The 17,056-nt window shown below is 53.8% G+C and overlaps 3 protein-coding genes across 11 annotated transcripts; 2 read left to right on the forward strand and 1 right to left on the reverse strand.

Moving 5' to 3' along the window:
- The first annotated feature begins 40 nt into the window (after positions 1-40).
- ALKBH6 (alkB homolog 6) lies at positions 41-5,157 on the forward strand. Of its 4 annotated transcripts, none has more exons than XM_082436843.1 (7): positions 46-137; positions 862-944; positions 1,260-1,328; positions 2,663-2,723; positions 3,084-3,256; positions 3,461-3,577; positions 4,736-5,157. In XM_082436843.1, the coding sequence occupies exons 2-7, from the start codon at positions 864-866 to the stop codon at positions 4,997-4,999; spliced, it is 765 nt and encodes a 254-aa protein (XP_082292969.1). In that variant the 5' UTR covers positions 46-137; positions 862-863; the 3' UTR covers positions 5,000-5,157. The 4 variants fall into 4 exon arrangements, with proteins under 4 accessions (XP_082292972.1, XP_082292969.1, XP_082292971.1 ...); XM_082436844.1 differs by having other exon boundaries at positions 50-137; positions 3,105-3,256; XM_082436846.1 differs by lacking the exon at positions 3,461-3,577 and having other exon boundaries at positions 41-137.
- A 141-nt stretch (positions 5,158-5,298) lies between these two features.
- Positions 5,299-9,370, forward strand: SYNE4 (spectrin repeat containing nuclear envelope family member 4). 6 transcript variants are annotated; one of them, XM_082436835.1, is made up of 8 exons: positions 5,299-5,716; positions 5,910-6,060; positions 6,560-6,703; positions 6,936-7,130; positions 7,202-7,450; positions 8,242-8,319; positions 9,001-9,059; positions 9,152-9,370. In XM_082436835.1, the coding sequence occupies exons 1-8, from the start codon at positions 5,589-5,591 to the stop codon at positions 9,327-9,329; spliced, it is 1,182 nt and encodes a 393-aa protein (XP_082292961.1). In that variant the 5' UTR covers positions 5,299-5,588; the 3' UTR covers positions 9,330-9,370. The 6 variants fall into 6 exon arrangements, with proteins under 6 accessions (XP_082292961.1, XP_082292960.1, XP_082292962.1 ...); XM_082436834.1 differs by having other exon boundaries at positions 9,001-9,048; XM_082436836.1 differs by having other exon boundaries at positions 6,936-7,115; positions 9,001-9,048.
- Positions 9,371-15,428: 6,058 nt separating this feature from the next.
- On the reverse strand, positions 15,429-16,583 carry SDHAF1 (succinate dehydrogenase complex assembly factor 1). Its single transcript, XM_082436851.1, has one exon. It carries the CDS (start codon positions 16,451-16,453, stop codon positions 16,097-16,099), a length of 357 nt encoding a protein of 118 aa, XP_082292977.1. The 5' UTR covers positions 16,454-16,583; the 3' UTR covers positions 15,429-16,096.
- Between the last annotated feature and the right edge of the window lie 473 nt (positions 16,584-17,056).

The following is a 17,056-nucleotide window of genomic DNA, read 5'->3' on the forward strand; positions in this document are numbered from 1 at the left end:
GGGTGGAAGGAGGAGCCTTAAAGCCTTTGAGAGTTCCCATTGGTCTGAGGATTCCTGCGGCGGCCATGTGGGTCGGAAGTGGCTGGGAAGGGAATGGGGGTGTTGAATTTGGATTTTGGAGGGGTCACTGGTGGACGGTCAGTTTGGGGCGCCGAGGGCGGAGATGGGGGTCCAAGAGGGCTGAGAGTGGGGATCCGGGGAAGCTCAGATGGGAGTCCGAGGAAGCTAAGAGTGTGGGGTTCTAGAAGACAGAGACGGGGGAACCAAGGGGTTCAGGGAGGGAAGGTGGGAGAGGGGTCAGGCTCAGGGTCAAAGGTCCAAGGGTGCTGCAGGGAAGGGGCGCTCGGGAAGAGAAGTCTGAGGGGAGTCTAGAGTGGGGAGGATACAAGGAGACTGAAAATGGATGTGTCTGAGGAAGCCTAGACTCGGGACCTCGAATATTGTTAGAGAGCCGGGCTCAGGATTGCAGGTCTGAAGTTTTTAGGATGAGGTCTCAAATCAAGGTGTTTAAAGGGGGTCTGGGGTGCAGCCCTGGGGGATAGGTGTGGAGATCTTAAGAAAGGCTGCCAGTGGAGTCTGAGGTTGTTCTCTGTAGAGGCTTGAGAGGGCAAACGTGTAGTTTGATGGGTATTTGGTGGATGGTTTGGGGGGAGTATTGTGGGTGCTCACGGTGTCTGGGCAGGGAGCCTAGGGGTGCATTGGGTAGCTTTTGAGATGCTGAGGACATCTAGGTTTTAGAAACCAAGTGAGTTTCACTAGAGGGCTGAGGTGAGGCCCTGGCCCATGATAAGAGCAGAAAGCTGGATCACAGTCTGAGGGTGGAAGGCTTGGTGACTTCAGCATGTTCTCCCCTCCCCACAGGAATGACCGGGTACACGGAGTTGATGTCAATGGAGGATCAGGACGCCAGGGTTCCAGCTCTGGAACCATTCAGGGTGGAGCAGGTTGTCAGGACTGGGGGTGCAGAGGGTGAAGGTGGGGACTAGAGGGCGGGAGATAGAGTGGGGATAGGCAGGCTGACTCCTGGGTTTGTGGGCTGGGACTGCCCCCTTCCTCTCAGTTCATCCTTACCCTCAGGGTCTAGCCCTACCCTCACCCCCACCTCCCCATCCCCCAAATAGCCATTGGTCCCTCGACTTAAGGCCCTGGCCTGTCTGGGGACATCCTGAGCTACGCTCCAGAGGAGGGGCTGCTCATGGATGGTAGCACCCCTGTGTGGATGCAAAGGTCACACCTTCAGGGGGATCTCTCTATCCTAGGCACCACCTGTAATCTACTATGTCCCTGACTTCATCTCCAAGGAAGAGGAGGAGTATTTGCTTCGACAGGTGACCTGTTTTTCCCCTCTTCCCAGAACCCTCTTCAACCCCCAGTTCTCGTGGGAGAGCCCGAAAGGTCACAGTGAAGATCCTGGCAGGAGGGAGAGTGCCACCTGGCACCCATCCCTCACCACCTTCCCTATTCCTTTCTCAGCACCTGCTGGGGCCTGTCAGAAAGGGCTTTTCCCAGGAAGCTTAGGGGAAACCAAACTGATTTTTTTTTTTTTGGCCGCGCCATGCGGCTTGTGGATCTCATTCCCCTAGGGATTGAACCTGGGCCATGGCAATGAAAGCGCCGAATCCTAACCACTAGACCAGGGAACTCCCCAAACTGATTCTTAGAAAGGTGGTGGTTATTATGGAGCTCAGACTCCCTGTGCTAAGACAGCCCTATCCGGCTACCTTAGAGAGAAGGAGGTTATAACATAGGCTGAGATATAGCCCAGTTCACTCCCTTGAGATTTGGGGAATGAAGAATTTACAGTGTTCAGATTTCTGTGCTGAGATAACCCAGGCCTCAGAATGTTAAACGCTTCCCTGTGCTGATAGCTCAGCATAGACCCAGAGTCTTGGGAACAAGGTTACCAAGCACAGACCACCTGTGTTAGATAGCCCAGTCTGTACTCTATTCTTAAGGTCTGGGGAAAGGAGAATTTTACAAAGCTCAGAGTCTGTGCACTGGGATAGCCCTTTGCAGCCCCAGAGCCTTGGTTATAGAGCACAGATCTTCCCTGCGCTATCCCAACTAGTCCTGTCTAGTTTGAGTCCCAGGAATGAGTTAGTTCCAAAACTCAGACTCTCATACTGAGACAGTCGATTCCAGCCCCATAACAATGAAGGAAATAAGGAGATTTCTTAGACTTCTTTGAGATAACCCTTTTTAGACCCTTGGGGTCTTGGCAGTGGAGAATTTTCAACATACTCTCTTGGCTATACTGAATAGCCCAGTTTAGCACGTTTTCTCCCCCAGGCAAGAGGAACAGGAGGTTCCAGGACTCAGACTGTGCTGACATAGCCCAGGAATCAGGAAATTACAGGCTGCAGACTGTTTGCTGGGCTGAAAGAGCCCAACCCAGCCCAGAGCTCTGAGTAGATTCAAACCCTGACTGTCACAGCCCTGGTTCCCTCCCTCAGTCCCTAGACACAGGGGGGCTTTGAGGCCAGTGGCCTCCACAGGGGGAAAGGGCAAAGAACAAAATCCTGGGAACACTATCTCAGAGAATGATCCCACAGACACTGAGATGACCCATTTCCACCCTAGGTGAAAACCCCTATGTTGGCCTGGGTGGGAGAATCAGAGAGGGTGGTCCTGGTAAAGGACTGACCCCCATCCCACCTCCCAGGTCTTCAATGCCCCAAAACCAAAGTGGACCCAGCTCTCCGGGAGGAAGTTACAGAACTGGGGTAAGTGTCTCCTGCTGTGGGCATGGATGATTTAGGGCTGGGGACTGGGGTAGGCAGCTCAGGTTGGATAGTCTCAGGACATTGAGGCGTCGGGGTGCGGGGGGGAGGTCCTTGAGGGTTCAAGGGGTCCCAAGGGCCAGGAGGATTCTGAGGGGTCAGTGGAGGTCCTGAGGGCTTAGGGATTTCCTGATGAGTTGGAGGGTATCTCTAGGGGTTTGGAGAAGTCAGGAAACCTTTGAGGGGTGGAGTGGTGATCTCCAAAGAGTTAGGGGTCCCCAAGGAGGTCAGAGTGCTACCAACCATTGGGATATCCCTAATGGGGGCTCCACATGCCAGAGCTCCTTGGTTGGGTGCCCTCAGCACCCCATTTCCCTCCCCCAGGTGGGCTCCCCCATCCCCGGGGGATGGTTCCTGAGCGGCTGCCACCGTGGCTCCAGCGTTACGTGGACAAAGTGTCTGACCTCAGCCTTTTTGGGGGTCTCCCAGCCAACCACGTCCTTGTGAACCAGTATCTGCCTGGGGAGGGCATCATGGTAACCACACTCTCACCCCGACCCCCAGACCTCGGATCCACCATGGGGCAGGGCATCATGTCGACCCACATCCACTCTTGTTAAGCAGCTACATACCCCAACCAAACACTCACCTCCCTGTCCCCAGCTGGGGAGCCCCGCTTTCACCTGAGGGTGGGGGGGTGTGGACTCCTGCCCTGTCCAGCCCTGGTACCCACTCCCCAGCCCCACGAGGATGGGCCACTGTACTACCCGACTGTCAGCACCATCAGCTTGGGCTCCCACACCATGCTGGACTTCTACGAGCCTCGGCAGCCAGAGGATGATGACCCGACAGAGCAGGTGGGCCCTGAGACGTTGCCCCAGCCGCTTGTGGGCACTCTGACACCCCATATCCTCTAAGAGGCCCCAATCCCACCTGCCTGCGGGGTATCCCTGATACCCTTCCAGACATCTTACTCTGTCCCCTCATGGAGGGCACCCACATCCGCCCAGATGCCCAACCCATCTGCCTGCAGGGTGCCCTAGAAATCACGATATCCACGGATACCCCAATACCCCCATCTGCTGAGTGAATATCCTGACATCCTACAGATCCCCTGGCTCCACACATTCAGAGCGCTCCAATACCGCATGCAGGGCTCCCGAGTTCTCCAACAGACACTGATATCCTCAGATACCCCAACACCAGCCACTCAGGGTTGTCTCTGACATCCTTCCAGACACCCTGACTTTCAGTGGCCACTGCACAGGCACCCCAACACTGACTTCCTACCTCCCACTCCAATAATGTGATCTGTCATGCAGGACACCCCCAGATTCTCCTTGGCACCTCAACACATGACTCGCTGCTCAAGGGCCCCCAGATATCCTGCCTCCCCTCTGTGTTGCTCATGACAGCAGCTTCCCTGACCTCTTTCTTTGATGTATGTCTGACACCCCAGTGTGCACAGAAACTCCCCTGGACACCCTGACACCAGCTGCTCCTTACGGCTGCCCTTTTTAATCCTACATGCTCCTGGATGCACTGACACCCCCTCCCACTCTGCTGGTGTCCTCAAAACATCCTGATATCCGCACATCCTCCCAGACCACACCTGCTCATCTCTTCCTCCCTTCCTGGCTTCAGCCAAGTCCTCAGCCCAGTTCCACCCAGTTTCCTGGGACCACTGATCCCTCGGTCCCAGCCCCAGCCCCTTGCAGAGCCCAACTGCAGTTCCCTTAGGCCCTTAGACGTCCCCATCTGCAGCCTAGTCCCCTGCCGAGGGACTGCTGACACCCCCTCACCACCCCGTCTCCACTTCCCTGCAAGCCTGGCCCTGGCCCTGGCCCCCGCGGGATTTTCACTCCGAAGCCTCGATCCCTAGGAGCACACTTGCCCCTCAGCCTTCGCCCCTGGGACTCTCTGACCCTCGCCCCCTGAACCCCCAAACCCGCTGCTCTCTCGCCCACCCCACTCCTAACTTCTGGGAACCCGCTAACCTTCAACCCGCCCCGCAGCCCCGGCCCCCGCCCCGGCCGGCCACCTCGCTGTTGCTTGAACCGCGCAGCCTGCTGGTGCTCCGTGGCACCGCCTACACGCGCCTACTCCACGGCATCGCAGCCGCCAGCGTAGACGCGCTGGACGCCGCCTCCCTGCCGCGCAACGCAGCCGCCTGCCCCTCGGCGCAGGCTGGAGCCCGCCTGGTCCGCGGCACCCGCGTCTCGCTGACCATCCGCCGCGTACCCCGCGTGCTGCGCGCTGGCCTCCTGCTCAGCAAGTGACGCCTGGACCCAGGACCCGCTCGGATTCCCGAGCTCTCGCCTGCTCTGGACTGCTGGCGCCCTGTGGGCAGAGGGAGTTCCCCCCGGGTTATTTTCCCAGTACCTGTGAGGGATCCACAGGAAAAGGCCCCATTCCAAATAAACCACCAACAAAACAATCTTACTCTGGTTTTGGACATTTGGGGGTGGGGGTCCAGATGTTTGGGTTCCTGAGGGGCGCTGCGTCCGGGACCTTAGATGGATGGTGTGGGCTCCCGGGGTCAGATGTTTGGGTCACAGAGTGGAGAAGAATCCAGGGCTCTTGAGGGGCAGGGTTATATCTGGAAACCCCTTAAGTGGGTGGAGTGAGCTTGGGAGGTTCAGCTACTGGTCCGCTAGGGAGGAAGGAGTTAAGTGGTGCTACTGTCACCTGAGCTGGGCATCAAATTACCTGGGTCCAGGTTCCTCCTGGAAAGAGGTGGAGCTGAGCCTGGCCCTGGGCTTCTGGCTGCCTCAGGCCTGGGTGAGTCCAACTGAGGAAGTCTGGGAGGATAGGAAAAGGGCTCCCACTGGGGATGCTCACTGACTCTCTGTCCTCAGGCTCCCCAGTATGGCCCTGCCCCCACGCCTGGGCCCTACACCCCCCTCAGAGCCCTTCAGCCACCCGCCTGGAGCCCCTAGGGAACTGAACGCATCTGAATGCACCATCTGCTCTGCCTCTGGAGAGGAGAGAATCAGGTACGGGCTGGGGCTTTTGAAACTGTGGTCCCAAAAGGGTGGGGGCAGTAGCAGGGGCCTTTTGAGGGTAGGAGGTATTGTAGCTAAGATCACCTGGGGACATGAGAGAGGTAACTGGGGACAGGGGTAAGGTAGGGTGGATAATGGGCACCTAGGCTCACCCAGGGGCCTGTCAATGCCGCGCCCATCCCAGGTCAGAACAGGCCCAGAAGCTGGGGCAGGACTCCTTGGACCCTCCCGAGCCCTTCCAGGGTGGGCCGAGGGGCACTGAGTCTGCTGCTGGCCTCCCCAGATTGCCAACGCCCCCTTCTCATGAGGACTCGGCTGGGGCCAAACACCGTGAGGTGAGCTGAGGTGAACTAGGCCCCTGTGCCAGCCCCTACCTCCTGTCTGTCTCCCAGGATCTGGCTTCCACACCGGGGAGGAGATGATGATTCTGGAAAAGTGTTGGGCATCTGTGTGGGGAGGGATGCTCTAGACAATGATTCTTTAACTATCACTATTCAGTATTTTACCAACTGAGAGAGAATTATTTTAGAATTGGCCCTGGTGTAGCCCCATTCCTTGTGGGGCTACCCAGCTCCATCACCCTCTCCCTCTCCAGATCCCCAGGCCCTATATGTACAAGTTTCTAGGAGCCTTGAAAGCCTGGAGAATTTGAACTAGAGGTTCTCAGGCCTGGCTCCACTGGGAAGTTTCTCTAGGTGGGAGCAACCCTGGTGCAGACCCAGAGATGGACTCTGCTGCAGAGAAGCATCCAGAAGGCAGGAGCCTGGGTGCAATGGGTGTGGGCCAGGTCTTGGTTGGCTCACTGGCTCTGACTCAGCCCCCTGTGTTCCCCAGCGCCCCATCTCTGGCCGAGAAGTATTGGAGGCTGAGCAGGACAGCCTGCATCTTTGCCTTTTGGGGCTGGGCCTCCGCCTGCAGGACCTGGAGCAAGGCCTGGGGCCCTGGGCATCAGCCCAGAGCAGGATGGTCCAGCTGCAGGTGGGCAGTGGGAAGCCAAGATGTGGGAGGGTGGGCAGGGCCTCAGGAGTGGGTGCCAGCTTCCCAGGGTGGGAAATGGGTTTATTCCATGTTCCAGGTGTCTGGACGGCAGAGGGGGCGGGGATAGTGACTCCAGGTCTCAGGTCTCTGGTGCCCCTGCTGTGTGTGTATGGAGGTGGGGGGTGGGGATGAGCTGGTGTGGTGTTGGTGATGTCTAACCATGTGTACCCAGGCCCTACAGGCAGACCTGCATGGGGCAGCTGAACGTTTAGATGCACTGCTGGTGTTCGGTGAGGGGCTGGCACAGCGGAGTGAGCCTCAGGCCCGGGCATCCCTGGAGCAGGTCCTGAGGGCCTTCAGAACCCACCGAGACAGCATCTTCCGGCAGCTGTGGCGGCTGCAGGCCCAGCTGGTCAGCTACAGCCTGGTATGGCCCACCCTGGCGGTCCCTGGCGCAGGCGCCAATCCCAACCCTCATGACCTCTGTCCTCTGACCAGGTGTTTGAGGAGGCCAGCACACTGGAGCAGGACTTGGAGGTCGAGGGGGACTCAGACGGGACAGGACCTGGTGGGGTCTGGGGACCCTGGGCACCCAGTAGCCTCCCCACTCCCGCAGAGTTGGAGTGGGACCCGGCGGGGGACGTTGGGGGCCTCGGGCCTTTGGGGCAAAGGACAACCTGGACACCAGGGACTCCCTGTGAGCTGTGTGGCCGCAGGGGCCCCCAGGGCAGGGGACAAAGCCTTGAGGTGAGAGCAGGTGGGGTCACCTCCCCCCAGGCACTCAAGGGACCCTCTGTGTGTCTCCTAGCAGGGCCCTTTTTCGCTTTTGAGGAGGTCTTCATGGCTCTGTCTCTCCCAGTGTCTGTTTTGCTTTTGGTGTCTCAGTGGTCCCTCCCTCCGTCCCTCTGCCTCTCTTGGCCTCCAGGTGTCTCTGTTGTACCTATATTTCCTCATTTCCTCTCACTCTCTCCCTCACTCACCTCACCACAGCCACGCTAGCCTCCTGGCTCTTCAAATATTCCAAATACACTCCCATCTCAAAGCCCCCAGAGGCACACCGAGCTCACATCCTCACTTCATTCCATCCAGTCTCTCCTCAAATGTTACCTCTTCAGAGAGGCCTGCCCTGGCCTCCAAACATTATCACTCCTTATCCTCTTACTTTATTTCCTAACAGCACTTACCACATCTTGACAGTATACATTTATTAACTTACGGTCTCTCTCTCTCCTGCTAGAATGTATAAACTCAATGGACGCCAGGACTTTGCCTGTTTCCATGCTCACAGTGTCCCCAGCTCCTAGAACAGTACCTGGCATGTAACAGATGCTCATTAAATATTTGTTGAATGAATGAATAAATAATGTCTCTCTTCTCTTGGTTTCTTTGGCTCTGCCCCTCTCTTCATCTCTCCCTGAGGTCTCTCTCTGCCCCCAGAATCTCATCTCTGTGACACTCCCCCTGTCTTGGCCCTTCCCCAACTTTGTGTCTCTTTGTCACTGATTCTCCAAGGACCCCACTTCTCTCTCTCCCCACAGGACATGCTCATGTCAGGCCTCAGCCACCGGAAACACATAACAGGTCACCGAAGACGATCCCTGCTCCGGAAGTCTCAGGTGAGTTGGTCCTCGGCCAGGTGTATCACTCAGGAATGTTGATGGCAAGTGACAGCAACCCAACCCAAATTGAATTACACACAAAAAAGAGGATGCTATTTTTTTCATGTAACTGAAAAGTCCAGGTGGTGTTGAATTCAAGACCTCAAATACTGTCAGGGCTCAGTCCCTCCCTGTCTTGGGCTCTACTTCTCCAAGGTGGATTCCTTCTCAGCAAAATGGCTGCCCCAGCAGCCACACACTCAGTTCCCAGTGGCTTACCCACCCCAGGAGGCAGCCAAGTTCTAGGGCTGACTCCTGCTTCCCCAGCTTGGGTCATGGCCTACACCCTGAACCAATCACAGTAGCCAAGCTGATGGAGGGCTCTGGTTGGCCAGATCTGGGTCACATGCCTAACCATGGAGGTGGAGTTTTGAGTTCAGGAAAGTAGGGCGGTATGATACCCTTCTCCCCATATTGAACCACTGTTACCAGGAAAAGGGGGACTGTATGGAGGGCAGGCACTGACAGACATCCACTATACTTGGAGATATTCCAAGTCCATGTGGGGTCTTGGGGATGGAGGGGGTGCTAGGAAAGGAGGAGAAATAAGCCCAGCCCTGTAGGTCTATGGTAGTAAGGTAAAGACCACATTAAATATCACTTCCACCCATTCTGCTGCTGGCTGTTCTCTACCTTTAGGACAAGATGAGGCAAGTATCTCCCAATGTCCAGGATGTGATGCTGGAGGTAGACCCTGGGTGAGATGCCTGGGAGATGGGTCTGGGGGTGTGGGGGTAGGGCTCATGGTGGCAGCCCACCCATACATTGAACACTGCATTTCCCTTTGCAGAGCCCCAACTCCTGCATCCAGGCGGCCCCTGACCTTCCTCCTCCTCCTCCTTTTCCTTCTGCTGGTGGGTGCCACACTGCTCCTGCCCATGTCAGGGGGCTCCTGCTGCTCTCCTGCCCGACTGGCCAGGACACCTTACCTGGTGCTCAGCTATGTCAATGGTCCTCCCCCAGTCTGAGTACACAGTCCAGACATATGTAATAAATGGTCACTGTCAAAGGATGTGTCTTAGTCTGTTCGGGCTGCTATAACAAAATAACATAGACTGGTGGCTTATAAACAATAGAAATTGATTTTTCACAGTTCTGGAGGTTGTAAAGTCCAAGATCAAGGTGCCTGTAGATTCAGTGTCTGATGAGGACCCACTTCCTGTTTCATAGACGGCTGTCTTCTCACTGTATCCGCACATAGAAGAAGAGGCGGAGAATCCTCTGGGGTCTCTTTTATAAGGGCACTAACCCCTTTCATGAGGGCTCCATCCTCATGACCTAATCACCTCCCAAAGGCCTCACCTCCTAATACTATCACTTTGGGGGTTAGGATTTCAACATATGAATTTTGAGGGGACACAAACATTCAGTCTATAGCAGGATGTGTGGGGATATTGGGTGCTTGAGTACTGAGAATCTTGGGTATGGTCCTGGTATATCTAGACAGCCCCCTCCACAGATCCCTTTGCCTTGAGCACAGAACATGGAACTGAATCAGCCCATCTTGGGTTGGGTTCCCCCAGACCCTGAGACAAAGATTCAAGCACAGGTAGTTCTGTAGGGAGTTGATCCTAGGCAAATTGATAGGGGAATGGGAAGTGAGCCATGGAAAGGAGTTAATGAGCTGGTTGCTGCTCTGGGCACCTAGAGTGCCATCCCCCTAGGGACCTCTGGGAGACTGTGGGACACACTCAAAGTTGTTCCACCCAAGAGGTGAAGAAGTTGTGGCATATATGTACCAGCTCCCATCTCTCATTGGTTAAGGATTATTCCTGGAGATATTAACTCCCCAGCACTTCCAGCCTCTCCTGCCTGTAAAAGACCCTCAGGCAAAGAGGCACAGGTGCTTGCTACAGGATGCTAGAGTAGGGGTGCAGGTGTGCAGAAGGGGTGCAGGTGATGTTGGTGCTGGGTTGCCGACAGCACTTGCTATAGCCCCTGACCTGCATTCATCCACGTGCTCTGTTCAAACACTCCACATGGTGGGCTCCCAGGCTGGCCATCACTGATGCAGGACTGTGAAAGCCCCCTTCTCCCAGGTCACCACGCTGAATTGCCAGGGCTCAGTCCTGGAGTCCAGTCCCCAGCCCCAGGTGTCTAAGCTCATCCTCTCCCCAGAGCTTAAGGTATCAGGACAAGAGGTAGAGCAGAACCAGACTCAAGAACAGAGGCAGGAGCCCTGTGCTAGGCTCCTGGATGTGCACTTAAGACAGATCCCTTCTCCTTTAATTCTCACAGACACCCGATGATGTGGCCCCGCTTAACAGAATGGGAAACTGAGGCTCTAGACAGGAAGCCACCAGCCTAAGGCCACACAGGGAGCAAGTGACTGAAGCCAAATCCGCACTGATTTAAAAAGAAATGGGAATCTGTTTTCGTGGGTAACTGAAAAGTTCAGGACTGCAAGCACAGCTGGATCCAGAGGCTCAGTTCTTTCCTCTGTTTTTGCTTCACTCTTATGCAAGTGATCGCCAGAGTGCCCCTCAAAACCTCAAAGCCTACATCCCACCAATTTAGCAGCCAATAGGAGAGTTACTCTTCCCTTACAGTTCCAACCAAAGACCCAAAGCCAGTGTCACATACTTCACTGGGGGCTGCAGTCAGCCTTGACTGAACCATGTGTACTGAAAACAGGGGGAGAAGTTGTTCTCCAAAAAAAATCAGGGAGCTGTTACCAGAAGGGGGAATGGACACTGAGGGAATGGGGCAGGAAGCAGCAGATTCTGGGAGTGACTCCAAGTTTGGGGAGAAGTCAGGATGCAAACTTAGATCTGTTCTGTTTCAAATGCCAGGCCACGTCCTGTCCCTGAGGAGGCATGGTGTTCCTGGGGTTACCAGCAAATGGGACAGGCAGAGTTTTGGCAATATCGACCCAACCGATTGGGTAATGGAGCAAATCCATGCCATTCATTCATTCATTCATTTAATATTGACTGAGTCTGCTATGAACCAGGTCCTGGTCAAGTCAGGCTAAAATCCTGGTCCCTGTGGAGCTGACATTCTAGTGGGAGAAAGCAACAGTAAGTAAAAGAAACAGGTAAAATATGTAACAGGTCAGAGAGTGGTTAAGTGCTAAGGAGAAAACTAATGTGGGCAAAGGCAAAGGGGGAGGGGTACAATTAGGATTGTTAAAGAATCAGGGAGACAAGTATATCATTATGCTATAATTAAGTCATTATACCAAATTGCAGTGAGAACACAAACCAGGGGGACTCCTAGAGGGGTGCTGTCCAACAGAAATATAATGTGAACCACAAATATAATTTTAAATTTCCTAGCTGTCACAGTAAAACCGTAGAAACAGGTGAAATTAATTTTAATTTAATTTATACTGTAACGCAACATATCCAAAACATTATCATTTCGATATGTAATCAATATAAAAATGAGGTATTTTACAATCCTTTTTTCTTACTAAGTCTTTGAAATCTGGTGTGTGTTTTATACTTTATAGCACATCTCAATTCAGATGCTTAATTTTCAATACATAAAACGTAGTGCTACCAAAACAATACAGCTGTGTTTAATGACAAAATATTTTACACTGCTACAGTTTAAAATTTTAAGTTACTTAGAATTTATAAAATTAAAAAAAATTCTCCAGTTGCACTAATCCCATTTCAAATGCTCAAGTCACAGGTACTTCCCAGATACCATACTGGACAGTACAGGCCTGGAGGAAGAGTATTCTAGGTAGAGGGGACAGCAAGTGCAAAGGCCCTGAAGTAGAAGTATGCCTGGCACGTGGGAAAGCCAGTGTGGTTGGAGTGGGGGAATGGAAGGAGGTAAGGTGAGAGAGGGAGTAGGGCCAGATCAGGTGAGGCCTTGTGGACCACAGTGAGGACTTCTAGTCTGAGTGAGATGGGCACTGGAGGGGCTTTTGTTGTTGTTGTTTTCAGCTTTCATTCTGATAATTTTTGAACTTGTACAAAAGGAGAAGGAACAGCATTACAAGTCCTGGTGAGCTCATCACTGGCTCCAAATATTATCAACTCAGGGCCAATCCCGTTTAATGCTCCCAGGTGCTCACTCCCCTCTTCCTAGATTACTACTTTGAAGTCAATTCTAGACATCGTATCTTTTTATTCACCAGCAATTCATGGACCATCTCCAGAAGATCGATTCTGTTTTAAAATTTAATCACGAAATTCCCTGGGGTCCAGTGGTTAAGACTCCACGCTTTCATTGCCGAGCTCGCGGGTTTGATCCCTGGTCGGGGAACTTAAGATTCCGCAAGCTGTGCCATGCGAGCAACCCCCCACCCCCGCAAAAAAGCTAATCACAACGCTCTTACTACTATAAAAAAAATTCTAGTCATTCCTCCACATCATTTACACCTAGGATGTCACTATTTGAGGGAGGGAGCTGAGCAGGAGTGCTGGCAACTTGGGGGTGTGGCTGGCTCCTCATCCTCATCAGGTACTGTGAATTTCCCAGAATTCCCCAAGGCCCCACTGGGCCACCTCATGCACCTGGTCGCCCCTTTGGGACCATTGAGCTTGTGACCCAAGACAGGAACATATTCTAGTGACCCATCATTCCCAATAGGGTGGAGATCAGAATCTGTAAGGGAGAGCAGATATTATTTCAAAGGTCAGAAATTTAATTTAAATTGCTAAATCTGTGAAGAAGGTATGCATGAGAGATTTATAAAGTCTCAGAAGATACAGGCTTTACTCTTTTCAAATCTCTTGTAAAAATGTATCCTCTGTGTGAAGATCTCTGGTGCCCAAAGAGGAATGACCAGTGATATGACCATTGTCTTTTTTGTAACTTTTTGTTTTGTTTCAAATTACTGAAAAGCTTTAAGATGAGTACAACAAACCCCCATATACCCTTTATCCACATTCACATAAAAAGTTAACATTTTACCCCATGGGCTTCACCATTCACACTCTCACTAATATATATGTGCACATATTTTGGAACCATTTGAGAGTAAGTTGTAGACATGATACTCTTAATTCCTAAATACTTCAGTGTATAGTTCTTAGGATCAAGGACACTCTTATACAACTAGAGTACAGTTATTGGAATCAGGAAACTTAAAAACTCAATTCAAGTCTATTATTAACCCACAATCCATATTCCAAGCCCCTTAAGTCCTTTATAGCAATTTTCTTAGATCAGGAGATTCTTTAACAGACAGGTTGAGAAGCACTGACCCTGTGCCTTAGAAGAGTGAAAAACACAGCAGTAGACACATAGATTACCAACGGGGGTCGGGGGGGCTTTAACATCAGCACATTCTGAGCCAAGGACTTCAGTGAGGTGGTTTATTTGGGATGTGACCCCAGGAGGGAGGAGTTAGGGAGTGGAGAGAGTGAGACAGGGCAGGGGAAAATCAAAAAACGTGCTCATGGGGTGACAGCCACTGTGAGCAACTGGGGCTCAGTCCCATGGGGGAACCTCGTAGAACACATTTCACTTGTCTCACCAGACAACAGGCACTTATCCAGTGACTGCTGTCCCCCACAGGCTGTAGTTTGCTCCTAAGGGTATTAACCCACCCCCCATAATTCCCCGAAAGCCCTCAAGCAGAGGAGCAGAGATGCAGGGGCTCAGAGCAGGAAGCTGGCAGCCTTTTGGGAACCCTCCTCTGCAGCTACAAGTGGGGTTGGGACATCATCATCTGCTGCCACATGTATTTAATTCACTGTATCACTGTAACAGCCACAGGAGGCAGGCACTATTAGTATGCCCATTTTGCAGATAAGGGTATTGAGGCACAAAGAGGTTAAATGACTTGCCTCCGATCATGTAATCAGTAAGCGTTGAAATTGCGATTCAAACCTAGGCATTCCAGTTCCAGGATCCATGCTCTTAATCACTGCTCACTCATCTACAACCTCCTCCCTCAAATCAGGCAATCCCCTCCCTCATCCTCTCTACCAGACAAACTCCATTCCTCTGTAATACCCGAGTGAATGTCTCCCTTCCTGACCAGGATACCCAGCCCCAGTGAGAACTCGATCATTGCCTGCAGCCCTTCCAGAAGCTCCCATCCTGGAGCTTACTAAGGCTCAAGATCTTGGAGCCAGGAGTGAGCAAGAGGAAGAGGAGGGAGATGCAGGTGGAGATGTAATGGGGGCTGGATGGGTAGGACTTAACCCCTTAAGCCACTTTCAAGACTTTGGCTTTTACTCCGAAATGGAGTCAGGCCAGGATTAACAGCATCACCCTGGTGAAAGAAACTGAGGCACAGAGATGAACATGGCCGTGGAGGCCGAGTACCAACCAGAGACAAAGCTGAAGTAGAAGCCACTTGCGCGAACAGCACAGCCTGTGCTCTGGGGCACTCCAGGCCCCAGCATTTCTCCCCTCGCCCTCTCCAGAACTTTACCCACACTGGTCCCCCTGCTTAGAAGCCTATCCCTACATTCTGGCAAACACTTTATAATTCTTTAAATTGCACCCCAACTTTATTACTATTTGGGTTCCTGCCTCCCCCACTGGGATTGGGGCAGAGACTGTGTTTCTCTTCTGTCCATACTACCTTTGATCTGAGGTCTGGGCTCCTTTCCTGAGGTCCTCCTCCTCCTCCTCTCAACTGCATTCAACTGCTTTCCACTTATTTAACCGACATCAGTGCAAATACAGCTGAAGGCTGCAAAATGCAGTACCCCAGAGAATATCTAGGGCAGGTCCATGGGAGGAGGTATGCCTGTGGCCTTTGGGTCCACCTCTCCTCCCCAACCCCTCGGCCTTGCTAACAAAAATCCCAGCTTGTAGCTGAGGCTGGACTCCTCAGACAGGTTTGAGGGCCCCACTACTACCTCAGGGGTTACCAGCCAGGTCTCCTCAGCTCCACTATTCCTCTCCTGCCTCACTTCCCTCCATTAAGGAGTCTACTGGGGCTTCTTTGGGGTCAAGCCAGGCTGGGTCCCCTCCATGGATCTGCCCAGGAGAGAGAACTATGCTGCTCCAACCAATCTGCCATTCTAGAGGGTTCCAGAGGGGAAGAGACAGCTCCCCACACCCATCCCTTGCCAGAGGGTCCCTTGTTGGTGTGGGTGTGTGTGTGCTTCTTCAAAAATCCCCCCAAACATTAAATCTTTAAGACCATCAACAGGGAAGTAAGCACATCCCCAATTTTATTGCCTTTTTGTCCAACAGTCCTGAGCAGGGAAAGGGGCAGGAACCGGGAGTCCCCCTCAGAAGTATCACGTAGAGGTCTTGAGGGGGTCTTTAATTGATTAGCTGGGGTGAGAGAGTCCCTACCCGCTTCCTCACCGATCCTAGTTTGTCACAATGGGCGAAAGATTTTTCTAAGGGGATTTCAGGCTTCTCACCGGCCATCAGGGCATCTTCCCAAACTCCTCAGCAGAGAAGTCTGCTCTTCTCATAGTTACACACAAAGAAGGGAGTCTCCTTGAGGAGCCAGGAGTGGTATGTTCTCCGGGGTCTAGGGAAGGGCGTGTCAGTCTCTTTCTGTCCAACAGCGGGGCGTCCTGGCTCCCCAGGCCTTCGGGTAAGTAGTTCTCAGCTTGACAGTCCAGCCAGCCGGCGACCCAGGCTGCCCCAAGCCCTCATGGGTAAGTTTGACCCGTTACCATACGTCGGGCAAAGTTGGGCATCTCTCGCCATCGCACCCTACGTCGCCAGGAGGGCTCTTCAATTCCCCCAATCTGTCGATCTGGTCTCTCAAGACCTCTCACCTTCCATCAGGCCGGTTCCCCGGTCCCCCCCACGCAGTCAGGCGGGCCCCCGGTTCCCCTGAGCCATCGGGTGACGGTCACCGTCCATCCGGCGCGGTCTTCGGTGCCCCCATGCTGTCCAGCGGTCTCCTTGGGCCGTCACCTTCGTCAGGTGGGGTCCCTGGGGCCCCCGCGCCAGGGGACTCCTCAGTCGGGCCCCGCGTACTCACAAAGGCACCCATGGCCGTGGCGTGACCCGAGCGTAGCAGCTGAAGCTGGCGCCGTCCGCGGCGGTACAGGTACTCGATGCGCAGTACGTCGGTGCGTGGCAAGCCAGCGTGCTGTCGGAACTCGGCCCGCACCCGGGACTCGGCGCCCGGCTTTCCGCGCCCGGCGCGCAGCAACTCGCGGTACAGACTCAGAACTTGTCTCTGAAGCCGGTTGTGCCGGCTCATGGTAGCAGCTAGGCCGCGGGCTCACACAGCGAACGCCCCACCGAGTGGCGCGGCAGCACAGTTGGAAGAAGCGGTGAAACCCGCGGCAACTGACGCTTCCGCCACCCGCCCCCAGCTTTGCGGCGCCGTCGCGTCCCATAGGTTGTCGCTGCTGCTACGTCACAATGTTGTGAGTAAGGGGCGGAGCTGCTGGTTCACTGGCCCGCCCCACAGGAAATCAGTGTCTAGAGGACGGTAACTCTGAGGGCCTGGAGGAGGAGGGCGCTAGGCGCTGAGACTCTTAGGTTAGGGGTCGGAAGGGACCAGGGGATCCTGACCTGACTCTTGGGTCCTGCGAGTGGAGAGAGCTAAAGGTTGGAGCCCTTGTGTGCCCCAGGGCGCTGGGGGTACTGGGAGAGAGAAGACAGGCACAGGCATGCTTTTGTCCTCAGTTATTTATTAAAGCAATCTCGGGAAGCTCCGTGCGTTCCCACCCGCAGAGCAGGTGTGCGTCGAGGGTCCCAACCCTGGGGACGCGCAGAGGAACGGGGTCACGCGGTGAAGTGTTGGGTCACAGCCGGCAGGACAAGCTTCTCGGTGCTGAGAAGATGGCCTGAGAGACGG

This window comes from Balaenoptera physalus, assembly GCF_965194825.1.
Source record: "Balaenoptera physalus genome assembly, chromosome: 19".
NCBI classification, from domain to species: Eukaryota; Metazoa; Chordata; class Mammalia; order Artiodactyla; family Balaenopteridae; genus Balaenoptera; species Balaenoptera physalus.

What these genes read in the sequence shown, in the direction of transcription:
- ALKBH6 (XM_082436843.1), top strand. Translation starts at nt 864, where the DNA reads ATGACCGGGTACACGGAGTTGATGTCAATGGAGGATCAGGACGCCAGG. An exon ending in TGCCTGGGGAGGGCATCATG is followed by an intron (nt 3,257 to 3,460) that starts GTAACCACACTC and finishes CCCACTCCCCAG; the next exon opens with CCCCACGAGGATGGGCCACT. An exon ending in ATGATGACCCGACAGAGCAG is followed by an intron (nt 3,578 to 4,735) that starts GTGGGCCCTGAG and finishes CCCGCCCCGCAG; the next exon opens with CCCCGGCCCCCGCCCCGGCC.
- SYNE4 (XM_082436834.1), top strand. Translation starts at nt 5,589, where the DNA reads ATGGCCCTGCCCCCACGCCTGGGCCCTACACCCCCCTCAGAGCCCTTC. An exon ending in TCTGGAGAGGAGAGAATCAG is followed by an intron (nt 5,717 to 5,909) that starts GTACGGGCTGGG and finishes CGCCCATCCCAG; the next exon opens with GTCAGAACAGGCCCAGAAGC. An exon ending in CTGGGGCCAAACACCGTGAG is followed by an intron (nt 6,061 to 6,559) that starts GTGAGCTGAGGT and finishes TGTGTTCCCCAG; the next exon opens with CGCCCCATCTCTGGCCGAGA.
- SDHAF1 (XM_082436851.1), bottom strand. Translation starts at nt 16,453, where the DNA reads ATGAGCCGGCACAACCGGCTTCAGAGACAAGTTCTGAGTCTGTACCGC.